The sequence below is a fragment of the Salvelinus sp. IW2-2015 genome, linkage group LG8 (assembly GCF_002910315.2).
Source record: "Salvelinus sp. IW2-2015 linkage group LG8, ASM291031v2, whole genome shotgun sequence".
NCBI lineage: Eukaryota > Metazoa > Chordata > Actinopteri > Salmoniformes > Salmonidae > Salvelinus > Salvelinus sp. IW2-2015.
Window position 1 is genome coordinate 7002447 of NC_036848.1, and position 22480 is coordinate 7024926.

General features: G+C 43.1%; 1 protein-coding gene and 1 pseudogene across 1 annotated transcript in view; both read left to right on the forward strand.

Moving 5' to 3' along the window:
• The window catches only part of LOC111967334 (mitogen-activated protein kinase kinase kinase kinase 4-like), a 107481-nt pseudogene extending 103147 nt beyond the window's left edge, over positions 1-4334 (forward strand).
• Positions 4335-7924: 3590 nt separating this feature from the next.
• Positions 7925-22480, forward strand: part of LOC111967102 (mitogen-activated protein kinase kinase kinase kinase 4-like) — a 39920-nt gene continuing 25364 nt past the window's right edge. Inside the window, exons 1-6 of the mRNA XM_070444651.1 lie at positions 7925-8791; positions 9086-9200; positions 14306-14473; positions 15998-16141; positions 16797-16931; positions 19886-19986. Of these exons, the coding sequence (XP_070300752.1) occupies positions 8723-8791; positions 9086-9200; positions 14306-14473; positions 15998-16141; positions 16797-16931; positions 19886-19986 (732 nt within the window). The 5' untranslated portion in view covers positions 7925-8722. The remainder of the gene's footprint in view (positions 8792-9085; positions 9201-14305; positions 14474-15997; positions 16142-16796; positions 16932-19885; positions 19987-22480) is intronic.

A 22480-nucleotide genomic window follows, 5' to 3' on the forward strand; every position in this document is an offset into this window, starting at 1 on the left:
TCTTCACTATTATTCTACAATGTAGAAAATAGTAAAAATAATGAAAAACCCTTGAATGAGTAGGTGTGTCCAAACTTTTGACTGGTACTGTATATATCTTTTTAAAATATATTTTCTTAACAAAGAGCAATTCCTCAAGACAGAATTTAGCTAGGACTGTCTGAGAGTGGGGAGGGGAAAACTGACAATTAGCTGTTATTAGCAGAGAGGTTTGGAACTCTCTTTCTTATTGGTCAATTTACTGCTTGGTGATGTCGGCAGACTGGCCAGAACTCACAGTATTATTCCAACCTCATAGTGTAGAAATATACAGTACCAGTCAAAAGTTTAGACACACCTACTCATTCAAGGGTTTTTCTTTATTTTTACTATTTTCTACATTGTAGAATAATAGTGAAGACATCAAAACTATGAAATAACACATATGGAATCATGTAGTAACCAAAAAAGTGTTAAACATATCAAATTATATTTTATATTTGCGATTATTCAAAGTAGCCACCCTTTGCCTTGATGACAGTTTTGCACACTCTTAGCATTCTCTCAACCAGTTTCATGAGGTAGTCACCTGGAATGGATTTCAATTAACAGATGTGCCTTGTTAAAAGTTCATTTGCAGAATTTCTTTCCTTAATGCATTTGAGCCAATAAGTTGTGTTGTGACAAGGTAGGGGTGGTATACAGAAGATAGCCATATTTGGTAAAAGACCATGTCCATATTATGGCAAGAACAGCTCAAATAAGCAAAGAGAAATGACAGTCCATCATTACTTTAAGACATGAAGGTCAGACAATGCAGACAAAACACATTTTTTCGAGTGCAGTCGCAAAAACCATCAAGCGTTATGATGAAACTGGCTGATGGACAGCCACAGGAAAGGAAGACCCAGAGTTACCTCTTCTGCAGAGGATAAGTTGATTATAGTTAACTGCCTCAGAAAAAGCAGCCCAAATAAATGCTTCACAGAGTTCAAGTAACAGACACATCTCAACATCAACTGTTCAGAGGAGACTGCGTGAATCAGTCTTTCATTGCTGCAAAGAAACCACTACTAAAGGACACCAATAAGAAGAGACTTGCTTGGGCCAAGAAACATAAGCAATGGACATAAGACCAATGGAAAACTGTCCTTTGGTCTGATTAGTCCAAATTTGAGATTTATGTATCCAACCGCCGTGTCATTATGAGACGCAGAGTAGGTGATCGGATGATCTCCGCATGTGTGGTTCCCACCGTGAAGCATGGAGGAGGAGGTGTGAGGGTGTGGCGGTGCAAGGCTGGTGACACTATCTGTGATTTATTTAGAATTCAAGGCACACTTAACCAGCATGGCTACCACAGCATTCTACAGCGATACGCCATCCCATCTGGTTTGCGCTTAGTCCCACTATCATTTGTTTTTCAACAGGACAATTACCCAACACACCTCCAGGCTGTGTAAGGGCTATTTGACCAAGAAGGAGAGTGATGGAGTACTGCATCAGATGACCTGGCCTCCACAATCACCCAACCTCAATCCAATTGAGATGGTTTAGGATGAGTTGGACCGCAGAGTGAAGGAAAAGCAGCCAACAAGTGCTTAGCATACGTGGGAACTCCTTCATGACTGTTGGAAAAGCATTCCTGGTGAAGCTGGTTGATAGAATGCCAAGAGTGTGCAAAGCTGTCCTCAAGGCAAACGGTTCCTATTTTGAAGAATCTCAAATATATTTTGATATGTTTAACACTTTTTTGGTTACTACATGATTCCATATGTGTTATTTCATAGTTTTGATGTCTTCACTATTATTCTACAATGTAGAAAATAGTACAAATAAAGAAAAACCCTTGAATGAGTAGGTGTGTCCAAACTTTGGAAGTGTACTGTATATAAAACACAGAAACATGTTTGACTACACTGGGCCTTTAAGTTTCACGTGAGGGTGTGTGGGTGTGTGGGTGACGGGGTGTCGGTCAGGGAGTATGGGTGTGGGCGTGTGGGTGAAAGAGGGAGTGTGCGTGAGGGAGTGTGGGTGAGGGTTTGTGGGAAGGAGATTGGGTGAGGGTGTATGTGTGTGGGAGTGTGTGAGAGCGTGTGAGTGAGMAACAGGCCCTSTGGTAGATTGGGTGTGTGGAAAACCAGTACAATTAATGGGTAGACTCTCAAAAGAACTGCCTTTTTCTTGTCTGAGGAATTTTAAGAAAACAGTTCACGAATATGGTAAATAAATGTGCTAACATATCTTTGTTTAAATGCCAAAGGAATCTTATACTGTACATGAAGAGGGAGCATTAGCTCAAATAGAGACATAATAATGATAATGAATTTGACATTTATAGTCTTTTACAAGTTCATTACATTGTAGCTTTCAGGAAGTAATCCAGTGGAAAAACAAGGAAGCCCTTACAATATATCCTGATGCCTTAGTCCATATCTGGACTTGCTCATCATATTAACGCAGCATACTGAGGTCTTGGGGCAACTGACAACTTTAATCCATAACATAGTTTGAGGAAAGCTCCCATAATGAGCCACCAAAGCTAACTACAGTATCTGTATGGCTCTGGTAATATTTAGCACGAGTGTACAACATAGTGAGATGGGAGATTGAGATTTGAAACATGTCTTTTGACTCTATCAGGTTACTTCAAGCTGGAGAGCCCTCTGCTGCAGAGCCGTCTTCAGCAGTACAAGAAGTCTAAGGAGAATTCTCCTGGAGCCCTTCTTCAGCAACATGTAAGTATCTGTCCTCTGTCACCATCCTAGCATCTAGAACACTATTCCACATCTATTATACGTCAGATTTAAAATGTAGTTTTCAGCCATGATTATCATAATTGTTATTTTCTTTATTGGCTCCCGTTGCCCTGTGGTTCTGGAAAATACCTACATCTGTAACACTTTACATCTTGGTCACCGAGGTTGAAGGCCATCATGTTGGTCTCATCTCTACGTTTGTCAGATGTCGTTTACTGTTGTTTGTGACTGTCTGTTTTGAAAAACAAAACTGTAAGGAACAGATTAATCCGATTAGCTCTGGATGTGAATGAGGAGAATCCGTATGACCATCTCTCACATCTGTGTTTGCTTTCATCAAAACAAAGAATGCTGTAATTCCTCCTCTGACTCATCTTTACGTCTAAATAGTGTATTATTCTTGCTTATCCGTTCTAAACTAAATATTGCATGTTATGACTAGGCCTAATGATTTGAGGTTAGAGGTACAGTATGCCATTTAAGATTCCGGTCAATCCGACAGGAAGCAGAGGACAAGTCAGATGGGAGTCCTGTCCTGTCCTGTCTCTGATTCCCTCCAAAGGACACACCATGTCATTGTGTTTTATTCAATAACATATACCTGCTTGTCATCTTCATGTGGACTGACAATTATTCCTGTATTGGATTAGCATTAGCAGTCCTGTATTATTTCATAATCATGTCTGCCTGCCTGTCTCAGGAACTCTGATGTCTGGTGTTTCTACTCTGATATCTGGTGTTCTCTATGATGTCTGGTGTTCCTACTCTGATGTCTGGTGTTATATCCCTGATGTCTGGTGTTCTATGTCTGGTGTTCTATCTCTGATGTCTGGTTCCTCTATAGTGATGTCTGGCGTTCCTACTCTTGATGTCTGTGTGCTATCTCTGATGTTTGTGCTTTATTCGGTGTGCTATCTCTGATGTCTGGTTCTATCTCTGATGTCTGGTGTGCTATCTCTGATGTCTGGTTCTATCTCTGATGTCTGGTGTCTACTCTGATGTCTGGTGTTCTATCTCTGATGTCTGGTGTTCTATCTCTGAGTCTGTGTTTCTATCTCTATGTTCTGTGTTCTATCTCTGATGTCTGTGGTGTTTTCTATCTCTGATGTCTGGTTTCTATCTGAGTGTCTGGTGTTCTATCTTGATGTCTGTGTTTCTATCTCTGAAATGTCTGGTGTTCTATCTCTGATGTCTGGTGTTCTATCTCTGATGTGATTCTCTGTGTTTCTTTCTCAGGGTTTCGGCCACTTCTCTGGGCTATCGTCTAATCTCAGTCCGTTTGTCAAGGCAACAGAGTACTCCTCTTCTAGCGATGAAGTTGGGAGTAGTGATGATGATGAGAAAACCCGGTGGATTCACCTTGATTGATTTATTGATTCATTGATTTTATTTGATAATTAAAAAAACATATAGAGCCAAAAAACAAGAGCATATCCATAAAACACTGCTCTGACTGCTGTTGTCTGTGTTTCTCCAGGTCTCCATTGAATGGGAAAGGCATGTTCGTCCGAGAGCCCCTGATGGGATAGTCCTGCAGCCCCACCATAATCTTAACCAGACCCCGTATACATACACCTCATCCATACACTACGACCTCTTTGGGACATTTTGTGAGTGAAAAAGTACACTCACTTATTAACTTTGAGAGCTTAGCCAGCTGCTTCTCCCAACACAGCCAGCTGCTTTTTCCCAACACAGCCAGCTGCTTTCCTTCCCAACACAGCCAGCTGCTTCCTTCACAGCCACTGTTCCAACACAGCCAGCTGCTTTCTTCCCAAACAAGCCAGCTGCTTTCCTCCAACACAGCCAGCTGCTTTCCTTCCCAACACAGCCAGCTGCTTTCCTTCCCAACACAGCCAGCTGCTTTCCTTCCCAACACAGCCAGCTGCTTTCCTTCCAACACAGCCAGCTGCTTTCCTTCCCAACACAGCCACTGCTTTCCTTCCCAACACACCAGCTGCTTTCCTTCCCACACACGCAGCTGCTTTCCTCCAACACAGCCAGCTGCTTACCTTCCCAACACAGCCAGCTGCTTCCTTCCCAACACAGCCAGCTGCTTTCCTTCCAAACAAGCCAGCTGCTTTCCTTCCAACACAGCCAGCTGCTTCCTTCCAACACAGCCAGCTGCTTTCTCCCAACACAGCCAGCTGCTTTCTCCAACACAGCCAGCTGCTTTCCTTCCCAACACAGCCAACTGCTTTCCTTCCCAACACAGCCAGCTGCTTACCTTCCCAACACAGCCAGCTGCTTACCTTACCAACAGCCAGCTGCTTCCTCCCAACACAACCAGCTGCTTTCCTTACCAACACAGCCAGTTGCTTTTCCTTCCCAACACAGCCAGCTGCTTTCCTTCCCAACACAGCCAGCTGCTTTCCTTCCCAACACAGCCAGCTGCTTCCTTCCCAACACAGCCAGCTGCTTTCCTTCCCAACACAGCCAGCTGCTTTCCTCCCAACACAGCCAGCTGCTTTCCCTTCCCAACACAGCAGCTGCTTTCCTTCCCAAAGCCAGCTGCTTACCTTCCCAACACAGCCAGCTGCTTACCTTACCAACACAGCCAGCTGCTTTCCTCCCAACACAACCAGCTGCTTTCCTTACCCAACACAAGCCAGCTGCTTCCTTCCCAACACAGCCAGCTGCTTCCTTCCCAACACAGCCAGCTGCTTTCCTTCCCAACACAGCCAGCTGCTTTCCTTCCAACACAGCCACTGCTTTCCTTCCCAACACAGCCAGCTGCTTTCCTTCCCAACACAGCCAGCTGCTTTCCTTACCAACACAGCCAGCTGCTTTCTTACCAACACCCAGCTGCTTTCCTTCCCAACACAGCCAGCTGCTTTCCTTCCCAACACAAGCCAGCTGCTTCCTTCCCAACACAGCCAGCTGCTTTCCTTCCAACACAGCCAGCTGCTTTCCTTCCCAAACACAGCCAGCTGCTTTACCTTACCAACACAGCCAGCTCTTTCCTTCCAACACAGCCAGCTGCTTTCCTTACCAACACAGCCAGCTGCTTTCCTTACCCAACCCACAGCCAGCTGCTTACCTTCCCAACACAGCCAGCTGCTTTCCTTCCCAACACAGCCAGCTGCTTTCCTTCCCAACACAGCCAGCTGCTTTCCTTCCCAACACAGCCAGCTGCTTTCCTTCCCAACACAGCCAGCTGCTTCCTTCCAACACAGCCAGCTGCTTTCCTTCCCAACACAGCCAGCTGCTTTCCTTCCCAACACAGCCAGCTGTTTCCTTCCCAAACAGCCAGCTGCTTTCCTTCCCAACACAGCCAGCTGCTTTCCTTCCAACACAGCCAGCTGCGCTTCCACACAGCAGCCTTAGGTTCCTTACCACAAACGCTCACTTGTCACTGATATTAATTCTGTACTTGATGAAAACTCAGACCAAATCCTCCTCAAACTCTCAACATTGAACAGAAATATGTTCAATGCTTTTAATGGATATATAGTTAGATAACAGATGATAGTTTCAGTCGATTCAGGTTCATACTACAGCGTCATCTTCATTATATCAGAGTAATAGGTTGCTTAAAGTGAAAATCCACTCAAAAACGATCTGTTGGTATTTTTTTCATTAGTCCACTGTTGATACAGTGCCAAAATGTTTTGCATTTCAGTAGTCAAGTTTTCAAGATATTGGACTTTCAAGAAGCAAAGAGTCACCGGCCACATTATCATGGTTTCCATGAACTATGCTAATTGTAAATTGGGTCATAGTCAGAGTTCAGACAGTTCAGATGCAGTCAGTGTAAAATCTCGTTACTTGCTCACACAGGCAGCAGCATGCATCAGACTGGCAGTACTGCCTAAACAACAATGTACTATCAGTCTGCTGCGTCCAAAATGGGCATCCTACTCCCTGGCCTGTATAGTGTACTACTTTTGACCAGAGCACTATGGGCCCTGGTCAAAGGTAGTGCACTAAATATGGATTAGAGTGCCATTTGGGATGCACACAGAGCCACTTGAGCTCAGGGTTGTCACCGGTCCCGCACGGGTCATTTCCATGACAACACTAGAGGGCACTTTGTGCATACTAACTAACACATGGAGCGGATGCTACTAACTAATACAGATGTAGATCTTAATTTGATCACCCTGTTGCAGGACAACTTTCCTGCAATGTAAGACATTTAAAACTTGTAGTGTATTTGAGATTTAAAAAGGCTTCTGAAGTTTGTACAGTCGTAGCCAAAAGTTTTGAGAATGACACAAATATTAATTTTCACAAAGTCTGCTGCCTCAGTTTGTATGATGGCAATTTGCATATACTCCAGAATGTTATGAAGAGTGATCAGATGAATTGCAATTAATTGCAAAGTCGCTCTTTGTCATGCAAATGACAAAAAAAACATTTACATTACATTTCACCCTGCCCACAAAGGACCAGCTGACATTATGTCAGTGATTCTCTCGTTAACAACAGTGTGAGTGTTGATGAGGACAAGGCTGGAGATCACTCTGTCATGCTGATTGAGTTCGAATAAAACTGGAAGCTTTCAAAAGGAGGGTGGTGCTTGGAATCATGTCTTCCTCTGTCAACCACGGTTACCTGCAAGGAAACACGTGCCGTCATCATTGCTTTGCACAAAAGGGCTTCACAGGCAAGGATATTGCTGCCAGTAAGATGCACCTAAATCAACCATTTATCAGTCACAAGAACTTCAAGGAGAGCGGTTCAATTGTTTGTGAACAAGGCTTCAGGGCTCCCAAGAAAAGTCCAGCAAGCGCCAGGACCATCTCCTAAAGTTGATTCAGCTGCGGGATCGGGGCACCACCACTACAGAGCTTGCTCAGGAATGCAGCAGGCAGGTGTGAGTGCATCTGCACGCACAGTGAGGCGAAGACTTTTGGAGGATGGCCTGGTGTCAAGAAGGGAGAAAAGAAGCCACTTCTCTCCAGGAAAAACATCAGGGACAAACTAATATCTGCAAAAGGTAAAGGGATTTTCTCTCTCTGATGAATCCCCTTCCCGATTGTTTGGGGCATCCGGAAAAAAGCTTGTCCGGAGAAGACAAGGTGACGCTACCATCATCCTGTGTCATGCAACAGTAAAGCATCCTGAACCATTCATGTGTGGGTTGCTTCTCAGCCAAGGAAGTGGGCTCACTCACAATCTTCTTAATAAGAACACAAGCATGAATAAAGAATGGTCCAACACATTCCTCCGAGAGCAACTTCTCCCAACCATCCAGGAACAGTTTGGTGACGAACAATGCCTTTTCCAGCATGATGGAGCACCTTGCCATAAGGCAACTAAGTGGCTCGGGGAACAAAACATCGATATTTTGGCTCCATGGACAGGAAACTCCCCAGACCTTAATCCCATTGAGAACTTGTGGTAAATCCTCAAGAGGCGGGTGGACAAACAAAAACCCACAAATTCTGACAAATTTCAAGCATTAATTATGCAAAAACGTCTATGAATGTTCACATGTTCACATGATTATTTTACTGCTTTAGTAAACTGGCTCAGATTAAGATCCTCCACCTGTACATGGAGCAGAGCAGAGCCCAGTGATGATGCTGCTCTCCCACAGCCCCCTCAGAGCCTCCGCCACCTCCAGTAATGAATGCAATGCCACTTGGTATGGTGTAAGCAGGGCTTGATATCCTTGTTTACCTCTCCCACTTCGCTTCAAACAACGCCTTGGCTGTCATTGGACACTTAGTGTCATGGAAACCCAAACAGTGCCTACCTGCCATATGACACTCTTTTTGTAGATGCTGTTGTTCCTCCACACAGTGCTGCTGTGACACGGTGAATACAGAGTTACATGACTCACGTCAGACAGGCAGTCAAGCATTAGTAACGAGGCATTATACTGCTGTTTGCTGTGTCTCTTCTCTTAGCAGAGCAGTGTGGCATCAGGCCTTAAGAGTGGCCAGCCACTACTCAGGCCCATTRCTGTGGGATCAGAATGCAATGAGAATTACCTTCTCCCTGATCTCCTGCAGAAGAGCCCGGCCCATGAGCCCATGGCGCAGCACGGCCCACATGACGTCATCTACCCCCGGTCTCCGAGCAGACGAGGACCACATTCTGGCGTGAGTTCACATGTAGCTATAAACTCTCTATAGGCTGAATGTCTAGTAGTAGGCTATAACTTCTCCAGAAGGTCATAGAATGTTCAAGAGTAATAGTTTATAGACTGAAGTGGTTTGGAGCAATGGGTTTTTATTTGATGTCAATGTATCTTTCTCCACTAGGGGGAGATGACGTAGCTGTTGTAGACTTGAAATTCCATCTCAAGATTGATGTCAAGTCTACTGGAAATCTGACATTTGTTGTTTTTTATGTTGTTTTATTGATATCAATTCTGATTTTGGATGCATTTGCAGAAACCTGTAAACTGTCCTCCAGGGAAAAGCATCTCGTCCTCCTCCTTCACTCCCTTCATAGACCCCAGGCTGCTGCAGATCTCTCCCCCTCAGAGCCCAGTGGGCCACAGTCCCAGTGAGTGCCAACAAACATACATACATACACAAACACACACAAATACACACCACTCTACACAAGAAATGCCCCTCAGACATTCTAGTAAATCACTGCTAGGGTGGTCTTTAACCTAGGTCTCTTTTACAAATGTGCCCTGTATATATACAACATATATACACATATACACACAGTGCATTCGGAAAGTATTCAGACCCCTTGACTTTTACAACATTTTGATACATTACAGCCTTATTCAAAAATGTATTAAATAGTTTTTTTCCCTCATCAATCTACACACAATATCACATAATGACAAAGGAAAAACAGGTTTTTAGATGTTTTTCCAAATGTATTAAATATTCAAAACTGATATATCATCACATTTACAAAAATATAAACGCAACATGTAAATTGTTGGTCCCATGTTTCATGAGATTAAATAAAAGTTTATTTAAATAAAAGTTTACTTATTTTTCCTTCCCAACACAGCCAGCTGCTTCCTTTACCAACACAGCCAGCTGCTCTTTCCTTCCCAACACAGCCAGCTGCTTTCCTTCCCAACACAGCCAGCTGCTTTTCCTTCCCAACACAGCCAGCTGTGTTGGGACAAAAAGCTTATTTCTCTCAATTTTGTGAACAAATTTATTTACAGTTCCTGATAGTGGAGCATTTCTCCTTTGTCACGAGAATCCATCCACCTGGCATATAAAAAAGCATGATAATTACACAGGTGCACCTTGTGTTGGGGAAATAAAAGGCCACTATAAATGTGCAGTTTTTGTCACACAACACAATGCCACAGATGTCTCAAGTTTTTGAGGAGTGTGCAATTGGCATGCGGACTGCAGGAATGTCCACCAGACGTGTTGTCAGAGAATTTTATGTTAATTTCTCTACCCATATAGCCGCCTCCAACATTGTTTTAGAGAATTTGGCAGTATGTCCAACTCGCTTACAACCGCAGATCACGTGTAACCACGCCAGCCCAGGACCTCCACATCTAGCTTTTTCACCTGTGGGATGTCTGAGATCAGCGAACTGAATAAATTAAAATAAATCAGCCAAGACCTCAGAATAAAAACTGTAGACCTCCACAAGTCTGGTTCAACCTTGGGAGCAATTTCCAAACGCCTGGAGGTACCACGTTCATCTGTACAAACAATAGTAGGCCAAGTATAAATACCGTGAGACCACGCAGCCGTCATACCGCTCAGGAAGGAGACGCGTTCTGTCTCCTAGAAATGAACGTAATTTGCGAAAAGTGCAAATCAATCCCAGAACAACAGCAAAGGACCTTGTGAAGATGCTGGGGAAACAGGTACAAAAGTATCTATATCCACAGTAAAACGAGTCCTATATCGACATTAACCTGAAAGGCCGCTCGCAAGGAAGAAGCCACTACTCCAAAACCGTCATAAAAAAGCCAGACTACGGTTTGCAACTGCACATGGGGACAAAGATCGTACTTTTTGGAGAAATGTCCTCTGGTCTGATGAAACAAAATAAAAAACTGTTTTGCCATAATGACCATCGTTATGTTTGGAGGAAAAAAGGGGGAGGCTTGCAAGCCGAAGAACACCATCCCAATCGTGAAGCACGGGGTGGCAGCATCATGTTGTGGGGGTGTTTTTCTGCAGGAGGGACTGTACACTTCACAAAATAGACGACATCATGAGGCAGGATAATGATGTGGATATATTGAAGCCAACATCTCAAGACATCAGTCAGAAGTTAAAGCTGTGTCGCAAATGGGTCTTCCAAATGAACAATGACCCAAGCATACTTCCAAAGTTGTGGCAAAATGGTTTAAGGACAACAAAGTCAAGGTATTGGAGTGGCTATCACAAAGCCCTGACCTCAATCCTATAGAAAATTTTGTGGGCAGAACTGAAAAAGTGTGTGCGAGCAAGGAAGCCTACAAACCTGACTCAGTTACACCAGCCTCTGTCAGGAGGAATGGCGCCAAAATTCACCAAACTTATTATGGGAAGCTGTGGAAGGCTACCCAAAACATTTGACCCAAGTTAAACAATTTAAAGGCAATACTACCAAATACGAATTGAGTGTATGTAAACTTCTGACCCACTGGGAATGTGATGAAATAAATAAAAAGCTGAATAAATAATTCTCTCTACTATTATTCTGACATTTCACATTCTTAAAATTATGTGGTGGTCCTAACTGACCTAAAACAGGGAATTTTACTAGGATTAAATGTCAGGAATTGTGAAAAACTGAGTTTAAAAGTACTTGGCTAAGGTGTATGTAAACTTCTGACTTAAACTCTATGCCTCCAACTTCAGTGATTTTTGCAATTCGTTCCAGTCATTGGCAGCAGAGAACTGTAAGAAAGGCGGCCAAAGTAGGTGTTGGCTTTGGGATGACCAGTGAAAATACCTGCTGGAGCGCGTGCTACGGGTGGTGTTTGCTATGTGATCAGTGGGCTGAGATAAGATGACTTATAGATGACCTGGAGCCAGTGGTTTGGCGATGAATATGTAGCGAGGACCAGCCAGCAAGAGCATACAGGTCACAGTGGTGGGTGTATATGGGGGCATTGGTGACAAAACAGATGGCACTATGATAGACTGCATCCAATTTGCTGAGTGGAATGTTGGAGGCTAATTTGTAAATGACATTGTCGAAGTCAAGGATCGGTAGGATTAGTCAGTTTTACCAGGGTAAGTTTGGCAGCATGAGTGAAGGAGGAGTTGTCTGAAATAGGAAGCTGATTCTAGATTTAACTTTGGATTGGAGATGCTTAATGTGAGTCTGGAAGGAGAGTTTACAGTCTAGCCAGACACCTAGGTATTTATAGTTGTTCACATATTCTGAGTCAGAACCGTCCAGAGTAGTGATGCTAGTCAGACGTGCGGGTGCGGGCCTCGATCGGTTGAAGAGCATGCATTTCGTTTTACTAGCAGTTGGAGGCCACGGAAGTAGTGTTGTATGGCATTGACGCTCGTTTGGAGGTTTGTTAACACAGTGTCCAAAGAAGGGCCAGATGTATACAGAATGGTGTCGTCTGCGTAGAGTTGGATCAAAGAATCACCCGCAGCAAGAGCGACATCATTGAAATATACAGAGAAAAGAGAGTAGAGACTGCCAGAGGTCCGGACAACAGGCCCTCCGATTTGACACACTGAACTCTGTCTGAGAGGTAGTAGGTGAACCAGGCAAGGCAGTCATTAGAGAAACCAAGGCTTTTGAGTCTGCCGATAAGAATACGGTGATTGACAGAGTCGAAAGCCTTGGCCAGGTCGATGAAGACGGCTGCACAGTACTGTCTTTTATCGATGGCGGTTATGATATCGTTTAGGACCTTGAGCGTGGCTGAGGTGCACCCGTGACCAGCTCGGAAACCAGATTGCATAGCGGCGAAGGTACGGTGGGATTCAAAATGGTCGGTGATCTGTTTGTTCACTTGGCTTTCGAAGACTTTAGAAAGGCAGGGCAGGATGGATATAGGTCTGTAACAGTTTGGGTCTAGAGTGTCTCCCCTTTGAAGAGGGGGATGACCACGACCGCTTTCCAATCTTTAGGAATCTCAGACGATACGAAAGAGAGGTTGAACAGACTAGTAATAGGGTTTGCAACAATGGCGGTGGATGATTTTAGGAAGTGAGGATCCAGATTGTCTAGCCCAGCTGATTTGTAGGGATCCAGATTTTGCAGCTCTTTCAGAACATCAGCTGTCTGGATTTGGGTGAAGGAGAAGCAGGGGGAGGGGCTTGGGCCAGTTGCTGCGGGGGGTGCAGAGCTGTTGGCCGGGGTTGGGGTAGCCAGGTGGAAAGCATGGCCGGGCCGTAGAGAATTGCTTATTGAAATTCTCGATTATCGTGGATTTATCAGTGGTGACAGTCTTTCCTAGTCTCAGTGCAGTGGGCAGCTGGGAAGAGGTACTCTTATACTCCTTGATAAGTTTGGATGTATGTAAAACCCTCCATATTCTGCGTAGTTTTAGTATTACATGCCCACAGGAAACAATTATGGTGGCTGCATGTGTATTTAGACATAGCCTATTTAAGACAAGTTGTTTTGTTTAAAATTTTATTTGAATTATTTACTCTCTTTTTAGGCCTTGTCAATAATTAATTTAATCTTGCTTATTGACAACATTTGTCATGTCCATGCTCAGCCATAATGCTATTTACAGTAGGCCTAGCCCCTATCAGTGTGAATGTTATGTACACTGTATATTTCCACATTGAAGCCATGAAATTACTTAAAACAATGTTGACTGCAAATAGATTCAAGTTAACATATTTAGCAAAGATGGGATAGGTCTACATGTTGTTATTTAGTTTCTGTAGGCTGTTTAACAAACTATAACGGACTAACATTGGAATTGGAGTTGATTCCAAGGCAAAACATCAAAGACCGTAAATACACAACTTGAAGCAACCACATATTTTGCCATGGAGCACATTCTGATCGCCCAGTGAGGGGCCAAGCTTCGACACACCCACAACTTGTTTATTCATCAAAACCMAGCCCTTTCACGCCAACGGCAGCAACTGAGCTGATAATTGTGGTTGTGAAAATAGCTAAAATATTTCTGACACCCCCCCCAAACCTATAGCGCTACCGCCAGCGCTTAGGTTGACCATTGCATTATTGCGTTAGGTTTGTTAAAATAGAGCCGTTAAGCAGACCCCTGTGGATTTCTTGTTGTCTATTGCTAGCAATGCATCCAGGACTTATTTTTCAGTAAATATCCTAAAATAAAAACTTTGACTATAATTTCTCTGATCATTCAGCAAGTTTCCCCGATCAGCATCCAGCTCAATGTCATTGTGAATAGGCTTAGAAGTTCTTTCAAAGAGATAAATACAATGGTGATTAAATGCATCAATGATTGCTTTTTTTTCCGTAACAAGGCCAGTGAATTAATTTGTTGTGGCAGAGAGAATGATTTGGTCTATAAAAAATGACTTTTTAACATAAATCTCATTCAATATATGTTTATATGTTAGCGTACTGTAAAATAAGAAGGAAGGTATTCTGTCATATATGGTTTTCTCCTGTACATATTTAATATCAAATCAGATACCAGATGTGGCTATTACAGGCCATGGTTTTAAATGACGATATTGGTTCTTATTGCGTTTTTTCCCCTCCAGCCAGTGGCAGGCCACCTGCTAATCAGGAGCCAATCAGGGGAGACGGCCACAGGAAGGGCTCCGTGGTCAATGTGAACCCCACCAACATCAGACCCCAGAGTGATACCCCCGAGATCCGCAAGTACAAGAAGAAGTTCAACACCGAGATCCTCTGTGCTGGCCTGTGGGGTAAGCAGCAGTTTAACACCCAGTCGACCCCTAGCCCCTATCCCCTAGAAACACACCTTTATAATAGCATTTTTTWAATGTATTTTTATTTTTATTATTAACTCCTCCACCACCACCCCTCTTCGGAGGACAAATATCTTTTCGTTTTTTTACAGCTTTTTTGGTACATATCRTACATATCGTTCAAAAGTTTGGGGTCACTTAGAAATGTCCTTGTTTTTGAAAGAAAAGCACATTTTTTGTCCATTAAAATAACATCAAATTGATCAGAAGTACAGTGTAGACATGGTTAATGTTGTAAATGACTATTGTAGCAGGAAACGGCAGATTTTTTATGGAATATCTACATAGGCATACAGRGGCCCATTGTCAGCAACCATCACTCTGTGTTCCAATGGTACGTTGTGTTAGCTAATCCAAGTTTATAATTTTAAAAGGCTAATTGCTCATTAGAAAACCCTTTTGCAATTATGTTAGCAAAGCTGAAAACTGTTGTTCTGATTAAAGAAGCAATAAAACTGGCCTTCTTTAGACTAGTTGAGTATCTGGAGCATCAGCATTTGTGGGTTCGATTACAGGCTTGAAATGGCCAGAAACAAAGACTTTCTTCTGAAACTCGTCAGTCTATTCTTCTTCTGTGAAATGAAGGCTGTTCCATGCGAAAAATTGTCAAGAAACTGAAGATCTCGTACAACGCTCTGTAATACCCCCTTCACAAGAACAGCGCAAACTGGCTCTAACCAGAATAAAAAGAGGAGTGGGAGTTCCCGCTGCACAACTGAGCAAGAGGACAAATACATTAGAGTGTCTAGTTTGAGAAACAGACGCCTCACAAGTCCTCAACTGTCAGCTTCATTAAATAGTACCCGCAAAACACCAGTCTCAACATCAACAGTGAAGAGGCGACTCCGGGATGCTGGCCTTCTAGGCAGAGTTCCTCTGTCCAGTGTCTGTGTTCTTTTGCCCATCTTAATCTTTTATTTTTATGGCCAGTCTGAGTTAAGGCTTTTTCTTTGCAACTCTACTTAGAAGGCCAGCATCGCAGAGTCGGCCTCTTCACTGTTGACGTTGAGACTGGTGTTTGCTTACTTACGAGCCACTAACCAACAATGCAGTTTCAAAAAAATATGGATAAGAATAAGAAATAAAAGTAACAAGTAATTAAAGAGAAGCAGTAAAATAACAATAACGAGATTAACACCCAATCTGCTCCTGACCCCTAGACAACTTATTGTCAGGATTGGATAGGTATTGCCGTAATTTGATAATAGCTCTACCTTACAATGGTGTCTAGAGTGTATGAGCAATAGAGGTATATTTGGGAAAGGCCATATTTTATGTATAGTACAGTATGCCTGTGTCTCAAATTGCATCCTATATCCTATATAGTACACTTCTTATGATCAGGTCCCATAGGACTCTGGTCAAAAGTAGTGCACTATACGGGAATAGGGTGCCATTTGGGACAGGTACTATGCTTGCTGAGGCTTGTGATGTTGAGACTAACACAGTGTGTTGGTCCAGGTGTGAACCTGCTGGTGGGGACAGAGAATGGTCTGTGGCTGCTGGACAGGAGCGGTCAGGGGAAGGTCTACTCTCTGATCAGCAGGAGACGCTTCCAACAGATGGACGTTCTGGAGGGCCTCAACGTGCTCATCACCATCTCAGGTAGTTAGCGTAGTGCTACCATACACAAGAATACAGTACCGTATATATGCTCACACACACACAGAGATAGACACACACAGATGTTTTATTTATTTTAATTTAACGTTTATTTAACTAGGCAAGTCAGTTAAGAACAAATTCTTATTTACAATGGCGACCTTCCCCGGCCAAACCCGGACGACGCTGGGCCAATTGTGTGCTGCCCTAAGGGACTCCCAATCACGGCCGGTTGTGATACAGCCTGGAATCAAACCAGGGTCTGTAGTGATGCCTAAAGCACTGAGATGCAGTGCCTTAGACCACAGTGCCACTCGGATAGGCACACTCACCAAATAGGAAAGTTGTCCAACTAAAATGTGTCTTCCGCATTTATTCCAACCCCTCTGAATCAGAGAGGTGCAGGGGGCTGCCTTAACCCACTGTTCCCCGGTGCCGTGGATGTTGATTAACTGCCTTGCTCAGGGGCAGAACGACAGATTTTGACCTTGTAAGCTCAGTGATTTGATCCAGCAACCTTCCGGTTACTGGCCTAACGCTCTAACCACTAGGCTACCAGCCGCCCTGTAGGTATAGTCTTGTCTTAGAATTTTTTTTGCACTTACTTTTGCAGCCAACTTTGTCTTCCTCTAAACTCCATCACTATCCCGTTTGTCAGGTAAAAAGAACAAGCTGAGGTTGTACTACCTGTCTTGGCTGCGGAACAAGATCCTTCGGAATGACCCAGAGGTGGAGAAGAGGCAGGGCTGGACCTCTGTAGGGGACCTGGAAGGATGTGTGCACTACAAAGTTGGTGAGTATACACTACCTGGGTCTTAGATCATGATAGCATCACTACTGATTTGTTGGATCAATCTTACATTTTATTGCATGACAGGCYTATACAGATGTTAGATCTTAATTTTTTATTTSTTTATTTCACCTTTATTTAACCAGGTAGGCCAGTTGAGAACAAGTTATCAAATACAACTGCGACCTGGCCAAGATAGAGCAAATTGAGCCAGTTTACTACAGCAGGAAAATAATCCCCTGCAACAGGGTGATCAAATTAAGATCCTACATCTCGACACCTTGGGACTATMAGGTTCTATCTGAAATCTTTGTCAAAAATGAGTTACTCACATACAGTGCATTCGGAAAGTATTCAGACCCCTTGACTTTTTCAAAGTTTTCTTATGTTACAGCCTTATTCTAAAATTGATTAAATTGTTTTTTTTCTTCATCAATCTATGCACAATACCCCATAATAAAAAACTAAACCAGATTTTGGGGAATTTTTACAAATGTATTAAAACAAAAGAACTGAAATATCACATTTACATACTGTAAGTATTCAGACTCTTTACTCAGTCCTTTGTTGAAGCACCTTTGGCAGTGATTACAGCCTCAAGTCTTCTTGGGAATGACGCTACAAGTTTGACACACTTGTATTTRAGGAGTTTCTCCCATTCTTCTCTCCAGATCCTCTCAAGTTCTGTCAGGTTGGATGGGGAGTGTTTCTGCACAGCTTATTTAAGGTATCTCTAGAGAGGTTCGATTCGGTTCAAGTTCAGGCTCTGGCTGAGCCACTCAAGGACATTCAGAGACTTGTCCCGAAGCCACTCCTGCACATTGTCTTGGCTGTGGGCTTAGGGTCGTTGTCCTGTTGGAAGGTGAACCTTCCAGTCTGAGGTCCTGAGCACTCTGGATCAGGTTTTCATCAAGGATATCTCTGTACTTTGCTCCGTTCATATTTCCCTCGATCCTGACTAGTCTCCCAGTCCCTGCCACTGAAAAACATCCCCACAGCATGATGCTGCCACCACCATGCTTYACCGTAGGGATGGTGGCAGGTTTCCTCAAGATGTGACGCTTGGCATTCAGGCCAAAGAGTTCAATCTTGGTTTCATCAGACCAGAGAATCTTGTTTCTCATGGTCAGAGTCCTTTAGGTGCTGGTWGTCCTTCTGGAAGGTTCCCCGATCTCCACAGWGGAACTCTGGAGCTCTGTCAAAGTGACCATCAGGTTCTTGGTCACCTACCTGACCAATGCCCATCTCCCTCTATTGTTTAGTTTGGCCGGGTGGCCAGCTCTAGGAAGAGTCTTGGTGGTTCCAAACTTCTTCCATTTAAGAATGATGGAGGCCACTGTGTTCTTGGGGTACTTCAATATGTCAGAAAAGTTTTGGTACCCTTCCCCAGATCTGTGCCTCGACGCAATCCTGTCTCAGAGCTCTATGGAGAATTCCTTCGACCTCATGGCTTGGTTTTTGCTCTGATATGCACTGTCAACTGTGGGACCTTATATAGACAGGTGTGTGCCTTTCCAAATCATGTCCAATCAATTGAATTTACCACAGGTGGACTCCAATCAAGTTGTAGAAACATCTCAAGGATGATCAATGTAAACTAGATGCACCTGAKCTCAAATTCTCATAGCAAAGGGTCTGAATACTTATGTAAATGAGRTATTTCCAATTTCTTTATATACATTTGCGAACATTTCTAAAAACCTGTTTTCGCTTTGTCATTATGGGGTATTGTGAGTAAATTGATTARGAAAATGTTTTATTCAATCCATTTTAAAATAAGRCTGTAACGTAACAAAATGTGGAAAAGGGGTCTGAATWCTTTTCGAATRSACTGTATAATAGATATTTAGATGGTTCTTCATATGTCTGTGAAGTTCGATTTTTGAGATTGACATTTAAGAGCCATAAGGTTCTATCTGCGATTGCACCCCCCTAAAAAAACAGATTTACAAATGTCTCAGGATTTTGATACTCTGCACTTCAGGTACCTTTAAGGGAGGAACTTAATGGGTTATGAAAGAATAATTCACTACAAAATAGTTCTGAGATCTGTGATGTGAAAACTTTGATGCTCAATATCTCAGAACTATGCTTTGCACAGATAGAACCTCACGATCTGTATGAACAATATTAAAACTGTTGACACATTGCTGCTTATCAAAGGTCTTTGTGTTGTGATATACAGAAAGCAATGGGTATAAGACAAGAAAAAAATTATTTCAATATGTATCTATTCTCTGTGTCTGACTCCATTAGAGCACAATAGGTGTGTGTGTATGTGTGTGTGTGGTGTGTGTGTGTGTGTGTGTGTGTGGTGTGTGTGTGTGGTGTGTGTGTGGTGTGTGTGTGTGTGGTGTGTGTGTGTGTGTGTGTGTGTGTTGTGTGTGTGGTGTGGTGTGTGTGTGTGTGTGTGTGTGTGTGTGTGTGTGTGTGAGAGAGAGAAAATGGGTGCATGTGAACTCTGTGAGTGAATGACTGTCCGTGTGCAGTGTTGAGCTCAGCAATGTGAGCCTCTCTTTCCTGTGACTCTTCCTGCTGTTAGTTGCAGCGTTGACAGAGTGAGGACATTTCAGGGACTCCAACCCAGGAAGGATATGATGTCATAGTGAGGCACACACTGTCCTTCCCAGCAATCCCCTCAGTATTGTTTCTCATAATCGGAGGCATGCTGCTATTGCCTCAGTGAAAGGCAATGGGCTTCCGGCCTTTCAAAGTGTAGTTATCAGATGGGTTGCATCCCAAAAGTAGTGCACTATATAGGGAATAAGGTGCCATTTGGGACGCAACCAAAAACCTCTTTGTTGAGATTGTAACACTAACGTGCCAGTGGTCTTGTACTAATGATCATTAGACAGAATGATGTAGTGTAATAAGCCTTTATCTTGTTCTGTATTCAGTATGAGAGAAATCCCTAATCCTCATTGAAAATSCCTGCTCTTTGTTACATGCMATTTCAGTTCGATATGAGAAGATTAAGTTCCTGGTGATTGCCTTGAAGAATGCTGTGGAGGTGTACGCATGGGCTCCCAAACCTTACCATAAGTTCATGGCTTTCAAGGTCAGCTTGACAACACTGTCCTAGTTCTGAACCCTCCTCAGTGGCTCGCTCTAGTTCTAACACATCTCTCTATGATGAACATGTTTGAACTCTTTCTACTCACTGCACAGAGAATATCATCAAAGACATGAAACAGACTAACCCCAGCAGTCACTATGAGTTGGCGCCTACTGTCATCACTATTCACTATTAATATCAGGACCAGAGTATGTCCTGGCCCTGTCTTGACCAGGAACAACTCTGGCCCCGGTTATGGACTATACTCCTGGCCCTGTGTCTTGACCAGGAACAACTCTGGCCCCTGGTTATACTCCTGGCCTTACATACAGTATGACTTAATGTACAGTGGCAAGAAAAAGTATGTGAACAKTTTGGAAATACCTGGATTTCTGCATAAATTGGTCATGAAATTTGATCTGATCTTCATCTAGGTCACAACAATAGACAAACACAGTCTGCTTAAACTAATAACACACAAACAATTATACGTGTTCATGTCTTTATCGAACACACCGTGTAAATATTAACAGTGCAGAGTGTAAAAAGTATGTTAACTCTTGGATTTAATAACTGGTTGACCCTCCTTTGGCAGCATCAACCTCAACCAAATGTTTTCTGTAGTTGCGGATCAGACCTGCTCAACGGTCAGGAGGAATTTTGGACCATTCCTCTTTACACAACTGTTTCAGTTCAGCAATATTCTTGGGATGTCTGGTGTGAACTTCTCTTTTGAGGTCATGTCACAGCATCTCAATCGGGTTGAGGTCAGGACTCTGACTGGCCCACTCCAGAAGGCGTATTTTCTTCTGTTGAAGCCATTCTGTTGTTGATTTACTTMTGTGTTTTGGGTTGTTGTCCTGTTGCATCACCCAACTTCTGTTGAGCTTCAATTGGCGGACAGATAGCCTAACATTCTCCTGCAAAATGTCTTGATAAACTTGGGAATTMATTTTTCYGTCGATGATAGCAAGCTGTCCAGGCCCTGAGGCAGCAAAGCAGCCCCAAACAGTTGGGATGAGGTTTTGATGTTGGTGTGCTGTGCCTTTCTTTCTCCACTCAGGTTTGTGTGTTCCTTCCAAATAACTCAACTGTAGTTTAATCTGTCCACAGAATATTTTGCCAGTAGCACTGTGGAACATCCAGGTGCACTTTTGCAAACTTCAGACGTGCAGCAATATTTTTTGGGGGCAGCAGTGGCTTCTTCCGAGGTGTCCTCCCATGAACACCATTCTTGTTTAGTGTTTTACGTATCGTAGACTCGTCAACAGAGATGTTAGCATGTTCCAGAGATTTCTGTAAGTCTTTATCTGACACTCTAGGATTCTTCTTAACCTCATTGAGCATTCTGCACTGTGCTCTTGCAGTCATCTTTACAGGATGGCCACTCCTTGGCAGAGTAGCAACAGTGCTGAACTTTCTGCTTCTTGTGAATAACAAACAAATATTTTGTGAGAGTTTTTTAAAGGGCAAGGCAGCTCTAACCAACATCTCCAATCTCGTCTCATTGATTGGACTCGTCTCATTGGACTCCAGGTTAGCTAACTCCAATTAGCTTTTGGAGAAGTCATTAGCCGAGGGGTTSACATACTTTTTCCAACTGACACTGTAAATRTTTAAATGATGTATTCAATATAGACAAGAAAAATACAATAAGCACACTATGTTTGTCTATTTGTGTGACTTAGATGAAGATCAGATCAAATTTGATAACCAATTTATGCAGAAATCCAGGTAATTCCAAAGGGTTCACATACAGTTTAAGTCAGAAGTTTACATACACCTTAGCCAAGTRCTTTTAAACTCAGTTTTTCACAATTCCTGACATTTAATCCTAGTAACAATTCCCKATTTTAGGTCAGTTACGAGCACCACTTTATTTTAAGAATGTGAAATGTCAGAATAATAGTAGAGAGAATAATTCATTTCAGATTTTATTTCTTTTATCACATTCCCAGTGGGTCAGAAGTTTACATGCACTCAATTAGTATTTGGTAGCATTGCCTTTAAATTGTTTAACTTGGGTCAAATGTTTCGCGTAGCCAATGATGGCCATCGTTATTTTTGGAGGAAAAAGGGGGGCTTGCAAGCCAATGAACACCATCCCGACCGTGAAGCACGGGGTGGCAGCATCATGTTGTTGGTGGTGCTTTGCTGCAGGAGATACTGGTGCACTTAACACAAATAGATGGCTCATGAGGAAGGACAATATAGTGGATATATTGAAGCAACATCTCAAGACATAGTCAGGAAGTTAAAGCTTGGTCGCAAATGGAAGCATACTTCCAAAGTTGTGACAAAATGGCTTAAGGACAACAAAAGTCAAGGTATTGGAGTGGCCATCACAAAGCCCTGACCTCAATCCAATAAACATTTGTGGCAGAACTGAAAAAGTGGTGTGCGAGCAAGGAGCCTACAAACCCAACTCAGTTACACCAGCTCTGTCAGGAGGAATGGCCAAAATCACCCAACTGATTGTGGGAAGCTTGTGGAATGC